General features: G+C 38.4%; 1 protein-coding gene across 1 annotated transcript in view; it reads left to right on the top strand.

Annotated features, from left to right (window-relative positions):
• The window catches only part of Intu (inturned planar cell polarity protein), a 67,326-nt gene extending 54,669 nt beyond the window's left edge, over positions 1-12,657 (top strand). The window contains exons 13-16 of the mRNA XM_027391943.2: positions 658-755; positions 4,169-4,358; positions 6,380-6,537; positions 9,590-12,657. Coding sequence (XP_027247744.1) covers positions 658-755; positions 4,169-4,358; positions 6,380-6,537; positions 9,590-9,701 — 558 coding nt within the window. The 3' untranslated portion in view covers positions 9,702-12,657. The remainder of the gene's footprint in view (positions 1-657; positions 756-4,168; positions 4,359-6,379; positions 6,538-9,589) is intronic.
• The last annotated feature ends 678 nt before the right edge of the window (positions 12,658-13,335 follow it).

The following is a 13,335-nucleotide window of genomic DNA, read 5'->3' as shown; positions in this document are numbered from 1 at the left end:
CAGTTGTTAGAGTCATCATCATCCATGGCATCTTTGCACTTACTCCTGTGATGCTGAGGTCTCCCCAGACAGTTTTGAAACTTGCTATCAGGTGGGTGAAGGTCATGCCTGACAAGACTGAAGGAATCTTGGATCTGAAAATGGACTCTATGTTTCTGAGTGGTGTGGCATGTACAAGCACAGATATTCTCTCTCCTATACACAAACAATGGGATGCCTTGGAGCCACGAATAGAATGTGTTAGGAAGCGCTTGCATCCAAGCTATACCCTGCTATCTCTGTTGGTAAAATTAGTACATAACAGAAACCAAGAGGATTTGGCTAAATTACATATAGCAAAGCTCTAATCAGCTGCTAGGAGTAAGACACATTTCTGTGACCTTGAGGCATCCAGACAACAGGAAGAGAGACAGATACACATGCATATACATTTGGTAGTGAACTGGTGGGGAGTTTTCACCATGGCCCCCTGACTTGATGCTAGCTGGAATCTTCTACAACAAAGAATAAGCCAAGAGATGCAGATTGTCTTTAAAAAAAATATTTAATGGAAGCATGCATCACAAAAGTGGTGCTCTTAGAAGGTTTTAAATTTGTTGAATCTTTTTTGCTATTTGATCCTATTCTTAGATACAAACTGACCTACTTATCTTCCAGCTCGCTAGAAAGAAATCGACGCTCCCAAATCCATTTCATTTGGGAAATTCGAAAAAAGAACTTTCAGACAAAGAATTGGAAGTCTATAACACGATGAAGTAAGAAACTTCTAGCATGCCTTTTCACTTAGAGTCATTGTCATTGAGGGGCTTTACAGTGAGAAAGTGCAGAGAGATTCAACAAGCATAATTATGATTTAGCTGGAAGATCTGAGGTAATATCCATACTGTTTCTGTAATGTTTTGTTTACACATTTAAGGAAATGAATGTATTTGTATGCTAATGAAAACACCAAAAGTAGTATTTCAAAACATGAAAGTTGCTCTTTACCTCTCTCCCATAGGTAACATACTTTTTGGATGTCTACTTTTTAAACTGGAGTTTAAAGGCTAATTTTAGACTCTAGTAGATGCCTGGTTATGCTTAGCCCAGTTCCTGTAAGTGATAGCTGCTACTGGCATACAGATCAGAATGATCACTTCTGTCGAACAAAGGGTTGGCCATTTGCCTAAATTCAACACAGGTGTGAAAGGCCATCCACACTTCCTGGTTCCAGGTGGTAGATGGCGGCTCTGTAGCAACTGCAGCACAGTTCAGCTTCTCTGTTTGCTATATCCTGCTTCTCTCACTCACCCCTCTGCTGCAGTTCCATAGAACACATCCTCCTGTGTGTCTCCCTCTCAGACTCTGGGTCCTAGAAACTGGTCCTGAACAAATAGCTAAAGCTCAAACTTACATTGAATAAGGAATCCTGAAGTAAAAAGACCTGAATAAAGAAGGAATGTATAAATTACCTTGTAAACTGTTATACATTTTGTGTGTGTGTGTGTGCGCGTGCGCACACACGTGCATGCAGATGAACTTGTGTATGCTTCTGTGTGGAAGCTAGAGGATAACCTGATTGTCATTCCTTAGGAGCTACCTGACTTGTCTTTTGAAATGCAGTCTCTCAATGGCCTGGACTTAAGCCTGCCAGGCTGGCTTGCTAATGAGCCCCAGGGCTCCTCTGTCTCTGCCTTCCCATGGCTGAAGTTAAACATGTGCACCCTCATGCCCAGATTTTTGCATTGGTTCTGGTGTCAAACTCTGGTCTTCATGCTTGCAAGGCAAGTGATTTACTGACTGAGCAACTATAGCCTCATAAGCACTTCTTTTACATTTATTTTGTGGCTAGCTACCTGATCTGCCTGAATCATTTTGCCTGATATTTAATGTTGATGTCACGTGTGGGACCAGTTGATAAAACAAAATTAATTGTCCTTGGCAAGAGAACATGTAGAAGCAGAATACACATACATGGGTACTTAACAACCACCATCTTAAAGATGGAAATATTGTCTAAGTGCAAGTGTATAAATAGCAGTTGTCAGGAAATACTTTGTTCTGAAGTTAGGGCAAAACAAAGATAACTTACCTGATTAAAATAGTGCTCTGAAATCTAATGTGTTAACATTTAATACATCAACACATGAGTGTTTAATTTCTAATAGTTAAAAAAATTTTAAACAAATAAATTTGAGTACAGCCTTCTACGGTAAGCTGAAACCCCTTTGAAAACCCTAGTCTTCCATTTAGCAATGACTTGAAAGTTTAAGGTCATTTCATTACTGCCATACTTTTTAAATCCTACATTGTTTTGACATTATATCTAGTAAAAGCAAACTCTCAAATTCAATTTAAAATGAATTTTAAAATTCATTTTAAAAATTTCTTATTTTTAAAATGCCTAAGATGGATAACTTATTAATTACTGATGTGGAAAGTTCATTTTAAAAGCATGTTATTAGGTAAATTATATTACTCTACTTGTATATACACACCATTGTAAATATATATAATAAACCCAGCATTTTAGTCAATGTCAAAGTCGCATCCACTTTGTATTTGTACAGTCCCAGCTTACCCCACCTCTTGTTTTCCTTCCTGGCTTTATTGCTTTGGTCTCTCAGCTCCTGAAACTCAGCAGTGGAGAGGAAAAGCTGGGATACAGAGAGAGCAGACTGCAAAGTCACCAAACCCTACTTGGCTGTGCAGCTGGGTCAGGTTCATCCCAGTGCCAGACACTACTTCCCTGTGGTTAAGAGGAGCAGAATAACATTTACTGTCATGTATGATCATTATGAAAACTGAAATTAACATACTTTCAAACACACACTGTGGCATATAGATAGAAGACATTCATGGTAACTTATTATTTCTTGCTTTTTTGTTATTCTTTTAAATTTTCTTCTTTGGGGAAGCATAAACATCTCAACTAGGTTCTGCTGACCTGTCTGAGATTAAATATGAGAGGAAGAGATGGGAAAGAAAAGAAAAACTGGGGCTGGAGAGATGGCTCAGAGGCTAAGAGCACTGACTGCTCTTCCGGAGGTCCTGAGTTCAGTTCCCAGCAACCACATGGTGGCTCACAACCATCTGTAATGAGATCTGGTGCCCTCTGATGTGCAGATATACATGGAAGCAGAATGTTGTTTATATAATAAATAAATAAAATAAAATAAAAAAAAGAAAAACTGTAAACAGTATGTGAACATTGTCGGAACGTGGTCCAAGAATAGAGTCATGTGAGAATTCTGAGTGCTTGTGAGAAAACTCCATGAAACCAAGACACGAGTCTTGTAACCTCAGTTTCTTCAAAAACATGGAATTGTTCTTGAGCTGTAGGTTCATTCCCCTCCCAGGTGTAACAGCTAGCAATTAGTTTACTCCAGATTATTCATTACAGCTGGCTATTGTAATTTGTTTACATTTGTCTATGGAAAAACATGTTTTTGCCACGTGTGGCTTGCTGTATACATGAGGCTTGTCTGCCATGTTTGGCTTACTCTGTGATTGTACACTTTACTCATGTAACTCCTCTTCACCCTCAGAGTATAAATTGTCTGATGCTTTGAATAAAGTTGGCTATTGCATGAGACTTTAGTCCCCCAGGTCCCACCACATCTAGAGTGATAGATAAACAGAGTCTAAGTGAGAAACTGTAGTAGTGTGGAATATTGTCAGCTGCTGGCACCGAGATAAGGATGTTAGCCTCACTTTGTGATTGTTAACCATTTTACATTATTTCAGGATCATCAGTGTTGTTGCCATGCGAAGTTTAGTGCTGCTGATTTTATGTGTTTAGTTTGTTAGGAGATAATATGGTATGTGTCGTGCTCTAAACTGATACCATTTTTATGGCTTGTTGGAATTTCTGCCAAACATGAGCTCAGTTCTTCATACAAACCATGGAAAAAGAAGGCTCAGCCAACTGGTTGTTTAGTGAAGAGACAATTTAAGTTACTTGCAAATGAATTAGCATTTCCTTCCATGGCTGGTACTGTTTGTCTCCATTAGGGGTTAAGAATAGCCTAACACGTGCTTTAGTCAAGGACAGGGAATTAAATGTTTGGTTCAGCTATCTGTCCATAATTATTCTGCTAATATTATTTCACATAGTCTTGTGAAAGTGCTACAGAATTCAAAATGAAAAATTCTTCTAACTTCAATTTCCTTTTCTCTCCTTTTCAAGATTGACCTCTGGTCCTGAGAATACACTCTTCCATTATGTTGCCTTAGAAACAGTGCAGGGCATCTTCATCACTCCCACCCATGAAGAGGTGGCTCAGCTAGGCGGTTCCGTCCATGCTCAGCTAATTAAGAATTTCCATCAGTGTTGTCTCTCTATCCGTGCAATTTTCCAACAGACATTGAAGGAAGAGGTAAATATTTAAATATAGTTTTCTGCAAATATCAACTCTTATTTTCTTTAATCAACATGACCAGCAGTGTTTTATTTAACTCAGTTATACTGAGCTCTGTGGTCTGGAATCTTACCTCTGGAAATGGTGGGCCTGGTTTTTCCACAGCAAAGTACAAAATGGTCATATATAATATCAGCTAGCCACTCATGTCTGTTAATTGGTGGTAGTGTTTCAATCCAGGATAATGTCATTTAATGTTGCACCCTATTCTGAAGTAGTAGTGTTATGTATAATTCAAAGATCAACTGGATTCTAGTGGTGATCGGAAAATTGGTGCGATCTCTCATTATGGAAAAACATTCAGAGCTTTATGGCTAGGACTGCAGCTTAATTGGCACAGTGCTTATCTAACATTCAAGAAGCCCTGGGTGCACATCTGTAAACCCAACACCCCAGGAGTGGGGGCAGGAGGATGAGAAATTCAAAAGTCATCTCCAGCCTCATAGTGAGTCTGAGGCTAGACTGGGATACATAAGACCCTATCTCAAAAATAAGAAGGACTGGAAATGTGGCTCGGCAATTAGGAGCACTAACTGCTCTTGTAAGGTCCTGGGGTGTGGTTCCCAGCTTACCCTAGACAGCTCACAACCACCTGTCACTCCAACTCCAAGGGATCTGATGCCCTCTGGACTCCATCAGACCCTGCACATATGTGATGCATGTAAACTCACATAGGCACATATATACTCAAGAATAATAGATAAATCTTTTAAGAACAAAGAAGGGAGGAGAAGGAGAGAGAGGAGGTTGTAACTGATCTAACATCTGTCCAGGAGCAGCTCTCTGAAGACAATGGTGATGTATGAAGCATACCAGTCCTGTGAAGAACTTGGGTTTAAAATGACATTGGGCTGGGAGTAAGGAACCCTGGCCTGAACCCTGACTCTTCCTGTTTCCTCAGCTATAAAGTGATCCAACTGGAGTATATCACTTCTCAGGGCCCATTCAACAGTAGAATTCTGCCTTCCATACTTTCAGGTTCTTGGAAAGTGTTATTAACAAGAAGTGTCATGTTTGAGCAGGGAGGCCTCCCTGCTTTCATTTCTTGGGTTCATTCTTCTTGTATTATTGTACTGCTGGATGCTCTGGATATGTCATCACCCTATCTGGTCATATTTAGTAACAGAAATTGGCCTTACATGTTAAGGCATCTAACCTGCACAGAACATTATTCTAGCTGCTAGGAAAGAAAACAAACGAAATCCTTTCCTGAAGTCCATCTCCTAATGAAGGAGCTAAATAAACTGACAAATAGTAAATCCAGTAGAGTGAGTGTCAAGCAGAATTTAATCTTAGTCAGGCTCAGTAGTGCAGGTTACTGTTTTACAAGTTCCCCCTGATCATGTCAAGCAATTTTTGAATAGACAGGAACAAAGAGGGAAAAGACTGTGTGGATGTTTGGAGCGCAGAGCTTCTAACAGGAAGGTAGCTGGCCTCTGAGGGTACTCACTGGCATGGACGCATATATAGACACATACAAATGTTAAAAGAAAAAAATAGGCCAAATGTATGACACATGTCTGTAATCCAACCACTCCCAAACAAGAGACAGTAAGAGTGCCAGAAGTTGGAGAGACCAGCCCCAGGTCAGCCAGGTCTATGTAGTGAGAACCTGTCTTGGAGCTGGGGGTGGGGGGTGTGGGGGGGTGAAGAGGGGGAGAGAATAACATTTGCTGTCTGCTGGGGGAAAACTTGTAATCCACCTTAGGAGATAATATTTAAGAATTGATGAATAGAAAAAAATTGCCGGCTAACAGGAAGGATAACATTGTAGATACTTAGAACCAGAGTCAGCCATCATTATCATCTTCAGATATTTATGTGAAACCATTTTCTTTTTCTACTTTGGGGATGGAAGCCAGGGTTCTGTGCATACTAAGCAAGCATTCTACCTCTGAGCTACATTCCCAGCTCCAAACATTTTAGACTAACACTGTCAGTACTAGTTAATTTTACTCATAACTGCTCTTAATTTGCAGAATAGGAAAGTACTGCGTGGTGAAGATCATTCTGAGTCTGCAGATTCAATGTCTTCTCTGACCGCTGTGAAAGAACATGGTGTGCTATTTGAATGTTCACCTGAAAACTGGACTGATCAGAAGAAAACGCCACCAGTTATGGCATACTGGGTGGTGGGGTGAGTATGAGGGAAGTGTGTACATGTGAAATGAAAGGTTAGAAACTTGAAGGAAAGTAGCAAAGGTAACAGATATCTTTAAATATTGGCCTGGGACTGTAATCAAGCTAAAATCTTTTAATGTATTTTAGAGTTTGATTTTTTTGCTTTTGGTTTTTTGTTTTGTTTTTTCCTCTAAATACCTACCTCCCTGTGTCCTTCCAGTGAAGATAAGAGAGGATAATGGGGGAGGAGTTTGATTAAAGAAAAGAAAGGACACACACACACACACACACACACACACTGGGTTTTTTTTTGTTTTGTTTTGTTTTTTGTTTTTTGTTTTTTGTTTTTTTTTGTTTTTTGTTTTTTTTGGTTTCTCAAGACAGGCTTTCTTTGTGTAACAATCCTGGCTGTCTGGCCTCAAACTTACTGAGATCTGCATGCCTCTGCCTCCCAAGTGCTGGGATCAAAGGAGTACACCACCACTGCCTGGCTCCCTCTTGTTTTTTTTTTTTTTTTAATTCTTCATTTTTCACACACTCCTTCAAAACATACCTGTCTATGTCACTCCACCTGTCCACTGTGGGCCAGCTTCATTGGCACAGGGCATCTGTTTCTGCTTTTCCCTTCTGTGTGGGAGTTTCCCCCTATTACATCCATCAACACTGACTGGTTATCTTTTCAAGGAGGACCCATGTAGAGCTTCCTTCCCTTCTGAAGTGGCATCTGTCATTTTCTGCACCACCTCCTTTACTGCTTTTCGTGTTTGCCTATTGGCATCCCCTCACCAGAATGCCAGCTTCATGAAATCAGTTGATGTCTGTGTAGCACCTGGCACTCAATAGCAACTTGGTAAAATATGAATGTGTATTAAATGGAGTTATGTTAGACAAACAGCATAGATGGATGAGTAACATAGTGAACTCAGAGGCAAAAATATAGTCATCACCTCCCAGCCTTACACCTTGTAGAAGAAATATGTACATTCACTATGTGTTGATTGATACAGTATTAACATGTATCTGTATATTTATGTGTAAATATGACTATCTACATATATGTATATGTATATATATAATATGTATATATATAATATGTATATATGTATATATATAATATGCACATACAATAGACTAGACCAAATACTACAGGAATTCTGAAGAAAAAAAAAATCCAAGCAAGGATTAAAAAAACAAGGCACGTTGAAAGGTTTAAAAGCTCAATTATCTTTGGAATGAACCTTCTAGGTTAAGGAAATGGGATGAATGAACAAAGGTCCATGGCAGTGAGATGGGCTGACAAGATGTACATGACTGACCCACACAAAGATAAACTGAGTGACTGCACTAGAAATCTTAAGTGAAACCTGTTGCTGAGAGCCTCCCATTCCTAGCTAAGGAACCGAATCTTTAAGGGAGGGGCTGAACTACAGAAAGTTCCTGAGGCTGGGGTAGAGCTCATAAAGGAAAGGAAACTGTTTAGTAGGACAGTAGTTGTTGGACACTTATGAGGTGGTTCTAGGCTATATGATAAGCAACAAATGATCCAGATAATTGCCTGTCCACTGGCCTATGGAATTGAGAACCACCAAATCAGTTGTGTAATCCAGAGCTTCCTGCACCTTTGCCCAGACCACTGAGTCGGAATCTGGGAGTAGGTTCTGGTTTTAAGCTCTCTTGTGATGTGATAGGTAATCCACTAGGTTTGAGAGTAGGGATAGAACAATCAGATGGTCCTGATTTAAAGGAGGTCAGACAGAACTATCCCCAAATAAACTCTTCTGTTTATGTACAGTGTTTTATAGAAAAATAGATTAACTTCTTTTCTTTTTGAGATTGAATCTAGAAAAGGATGGACTCAAACTCATGATCCTGCTGCCTCAGCATCCAAAGTGCTTACAATTACAGGTGTGTCCCACCATACCTGGCTCTGTATGAAAATTTTCACTCTTTAGAAAAAACAAACAAAATTTTAATGTTATATTGAGTCGTAGGCAGATTTTTTTTTCTGTCCTGCCTGCCAACTCCCAAATAGCCACACAGAGACTTGTTATGAATTATAGAATTTTGGCCAATAGCTTAGGCTTATTACTAACTAGCTCTTACAACTTAAATTAACCCATATTTTTATTGATCTACATTCTATCATGTGGCTTTTATCTCTATCCCATTTTTTGTGTCCAACTCATTCTGTGTCAGTCCAGTGTCTTCCTACATCTCCTCCCTTCTTTTCCCAGCATCCTCTCTGCCAGAAAATTCTGCCTAGCTGTTGGGCATTCAGCTTTTTATTAAACTAATCCTCACAACAAATCTTCACAACATACAAAAAGATAATTCCAGAACAGTGGGATTCAGTGGGTAAAACACTTGCCATACAAGCATGAAGATCCAAGTTTAAATCCCCAAAGTCTGTGTAAAGCCAGACACAGTAAAACACATTTGTAATTCTAGTGCTGCTCTGGGGAGATAGGAGGCAGACAGGAAAAGCCCAGAAAGCTTGAAGTTTGCAGCAGTAGACAACAGCGTTCATTTCAAGTAACATGAAAGACTAGAGCCAATGCTTAAGGCTGTCTGTTTACTTGTACATACATACACCACGAGGTGCATGTATATGCAAACACACACACAAATGTAGTGTTAATCCAAATCTGTCTGCAAATGGGTTGTCATTTTATGTTTAGTAACAATAGCAGTTTAAAATGTAAGTGGAAATAAAATATTTCATGGCTACTGTGCTCAAAATGATACAGGAAGTATTGCCTGGATGTTAATAATAAGCAGGTTGAATATTCAAGACTGACGGATATGATGATGTGCATTGATTAAATAAGAGTTCTTATACTCTAGAACAATGCCATTAATTAGGACATACATTGTTTAGTTGGAAACTGAGCTGTATTCTGTTTTCTGTAGATTTAGATTCATGAGTTTGGTGGTGATGGTGGTGGGTTGGTATTTTGTTTTTTGTCTTTTCAGCTTATTATTGGTTCTCCCAAAACTGAAAGGAAACAAAGGGGGAAGGTTTTATCACCATTAATTTCTGAAATATCTATGTTTTTTTCTTTCTGCAGGAGGCTCTTCCTTCACCCCAAACCTCAAGAACTGTATGTCTGTTTTCACGACTCAGTCACAGAAATTGCCATTGAAATGGCGTTTAAATTGTTCTTTGGATTAACATTGTAGCTGTGTTTGTAGGATTCAAAGCAGCACACAAAGGGATCGTGGGACAGTGTCAGAATGGCTGAAATCAACATATAGAAATAAGGCTCAGCTTAGTCATCTTTCACTATTGAACTTATCTTTTTAAACGCTGAGATGCCATGCTCTTGGGTTGTTGCATCAATTCATATGTAGTATTATAGAAGACATTTGAGTAGATATTTGATCAAAATACAGAGACAAGATTGCTAATTTATTGAATAGTTTTAAATAATGTGAATTCTTTAATAAAAAATAATATAGATGTTTATTTGGGGATCATATTCAACTCATTGTTTTTCCTAAAACCCAATACTGACTTTATACCTGGTGAAGGAATGAAATTGAAGAGATGACAAGGTTCTGTAGTCATTGTGAGGGGCCCTGTATCTGTGTACTAATAATATTACTATTGCATTGGGATTTTTGAAAGTCACAGTTAATAAAAATATTGTTTTTATTTTGTGTATTAGTATCTAAATTCGCAGTATCTGTATTCTGTTTTCTTATCAAATCAAAAGTCTGTGCATTAGTTTAAGTATTTTTAGTAGATACCTCAGTGCAGGAGAAGTTTAAAGTTAATTTATATTTGTTCGATTCTCTTTATTCTTTGTGATGAACTTTATTTTGGAATAAGAGACATTTTTAATCATCCATAAGCTTCCATTTCTTTTATTCTTCTTGTTGAAGTATGTTCTAGTACACATGCATTTTATATCACTACTACAAATCATATTAAAAACACTGGATGAGGGCTGGAGGTCATGAGCAAGTACCTCACTGGAAGAGACCTGAGTTCAGCTCTTAGCACCTACATCAGATAGCTCAAAATACCTGTAACACACACACACACACACACACACACACACACACACACACACACACACACAGACTCACAATTAGAAAATAAAATCCTTTTTAAAACACTGAAAAAACAGGCTAACACTGACCTAGGGTAACTTTTTTTATAAAATACTAATTTTTGTCTTATAAATAAGCATCAGTCTGTATTGGGTTTTCACAAAGGAAGGAGGTGCACTTTAAGCAATGGCAGTTTACCTAAGCTTCAGTAGTAGAGAAAACTGACTAGGCATTGATTTTCTTTGGCCATGAGAATTTAGTGTATTAAAGAAAAGAAAAATATAGCAAATGCTACATTTATTATTACCACTTACCCAGGTGGACATCCCACAGGCTCAATATCCCCCACACTTTACAGTTGTGGTTAGTTTCTCCTTCAAGGATTATATATGTTGGAAGGCAAGCTATCTAAAGTTCATCCCTGCATTTTCCCTCCTTTAAACATGAGCCCTCTAGCTTAAACTACATAACATCAGTGTATCTTGAGCTATTTGGTTATATAAAAAAATACTGTTACCCCCTCAGTCCTCAGTTTAAGAGAGTCTCATCAAGGCATTGGTGACAGACACCAGCTGTTTACATCACCTGTGACTTCTAAGGGGCTTTAATTTCAGCTTTCAAGTCAGAGATGGAAATTGTGGATCTTGAAATGTAGACAACAGTTTGAAATCTCTCCCCTCTTAACAGCACTGAGTCAAATTAGTCTAGACTCCCTGTGTGCCAATGTATGTGTTCCCGTATTTCTAAAAACGTACTTATTAAATGTCTTTAATTTCTGGACACACCCTCAAATCCCAAGCTGTTTCTAATACTGATAATTATGATCAATGTAGCTGTTGACCACCTCAGGTTTTCAAACAGAACAAACTAGGGATATTAATACGGGGAACTTTTTTTCCCCACTCAAACTTGATCTGTTGGTGTCAGCCATGAGAACACTATTCAAAAAGTGGTGTAAAATACAAAGCAAATGACAGATCTTAAAGATGGGCCTTTTGCTGTGTGGTCCATGTATACTATAATGTCCATGTTGAAGAGATACTGCATTTTCAAAAAATAAAATACTATCTTAATTTTCATTTCCAGGTGAATATTGGAGGTAAACTTAGCTGACCATTTCTCTGAATAGTTCAGACACATCTGAAACTCAGTCTGACTGTTAGACAGTGAGTACTGTCTGTCTCCTTTACAGGGAAGGGATAAGGTGACAAGCACAGATCCCATAGTGATGGGCTTTCAGAGAAACCTTCTTGAGTTAGGTTTTTTTCACATCCTAACAATACTGTTCCAGAGAATTTTAAATACAATGTCTGCCTACCATTCTTAGAAAATCAGACACAGCCAGGCATGGTGGCACATGCTTATAATCCCAGTATTCAGGAGGCTGCAGGCAGGCCTCTGAAACAAGGACAGGCAGGGCCATCTCAAACAAAAACACAAGTACTTTCTTACTACTATCACGTTTCTTGGGCCAAAGAAATTTTACACTCTTGCCTTTTCTTTTTTTCTTCACTCTCTTCTCCCTTTCCTTAGCTTTCTTTTGTTTCTGTCATGTCAGAGAACTGTACCTAAGAGAGTACACGGTGTTTCACTTTTTGTGCCAAGGGACTATGGATAACAATGCTTACCTAACAAAATGGTAATTGTGAAATAATCACTTTTTAAATATTTCTGACACAAACTGATAAAACTGTGAAACCAGTCTACTAGGTTTTTCTGCTTTAAGAATTATTTGTTTCTGTGTGTTCTCTAAATCATTGTTGTCACATATTGTAAAGTATAAAGTGTGAGCTGTGGCTATTTATCAACTTTGAATGGCCTCTGCTTGAGAACCAAAGGATACAGATTGAGTCTTACCTATTACTGCACAACAAGACAGTAATGACCAGAAAAAATTAATCCTCACTCTTGTTTTGAGATTTATATTTTGGATATTTTAAAAAATAGTAAGTGCTATTAAAACTTGAACCTATATACCAAACCATATGAACTAATTTAATTATAAAGAGTTTTATTTCTGTATATAATTAAAGCTATTTTTCTACTTTCAGAGTTTTAAATAAAACTGTTTTGGAGGTTTGTTTGCAGTATTAATTGCCTTTAAAAATTATTACATTGTGTGTGTGTGTGTGTGTGTGTGTGTGTGTGTGTGTGTGCATGTGTACATGCATGTGTCCATGTGCTCATATACCAGCACCATGGTAGTTTACTGTCTCTTTCTACTCTGTGTGTTCTAGGGATGGAATTTCATGCTTGGCAGTGGCTACCTTAACCTAATGAACCATCTTGCTATCTTTATGTTCCCTTTACATACACTTACCCAACAAATGTTGCTTGAACTTCTACCCACTGCTAAACACTGCAGATACAGCAGTGAACAAAATAGCTAAGGCTTTCTGCCCTCACAGAGTTTGTGTTCCAGTGGCAGAGGGAGACCACAAATATATAATATTCTACTGAATGCTAGGAGAAGCAACAGAGAAGTAAGAAAGTATGGTGTGAAGTTGTAAAGAGGGCTGCCTGGGAAGGAATTACTGACATGACAGACCTCAGCCCAAAGTGAGAAATCATCTTTGATTCCTGAGGAGAGAGGAGTAAGGAGCACAGAGGTCCTTCTCCCAAGTACTTTTATAGTTGTGTAAACCACTAGCGATTCTTTCCTTCCTTGATCAGCAGGTTGTCATGAAGCCAGTCAGTTTCAAGTCTAGACTGGTAGCTTGACTAAGTGCTCTCCTCAGTGTTAAAAAAGTAATGTTTC

The sequence above is a fragment of the Cricetulus griseus genome, assembly GCF_003668045.3.
Source record: "Cricetulus griseus strain 17A/GY chromosome 1 unlocalized genomic scaffold, alternate assembly CriGri-PICRH-1.0 chr1_0, whole genome shotgun sequence".
Taxonomy (NCBI): Eukaryota; Metazoa; Chordata; class Mammalia; order Rodentia; family Cricetidae; genus Cricetulus; species Cricetulus griseus.
The sequence above is the reverse complement of the archived record's forward strand: the minus strand, read 5'-3'. Positions and strand labels throughout refer to the sequence as shown.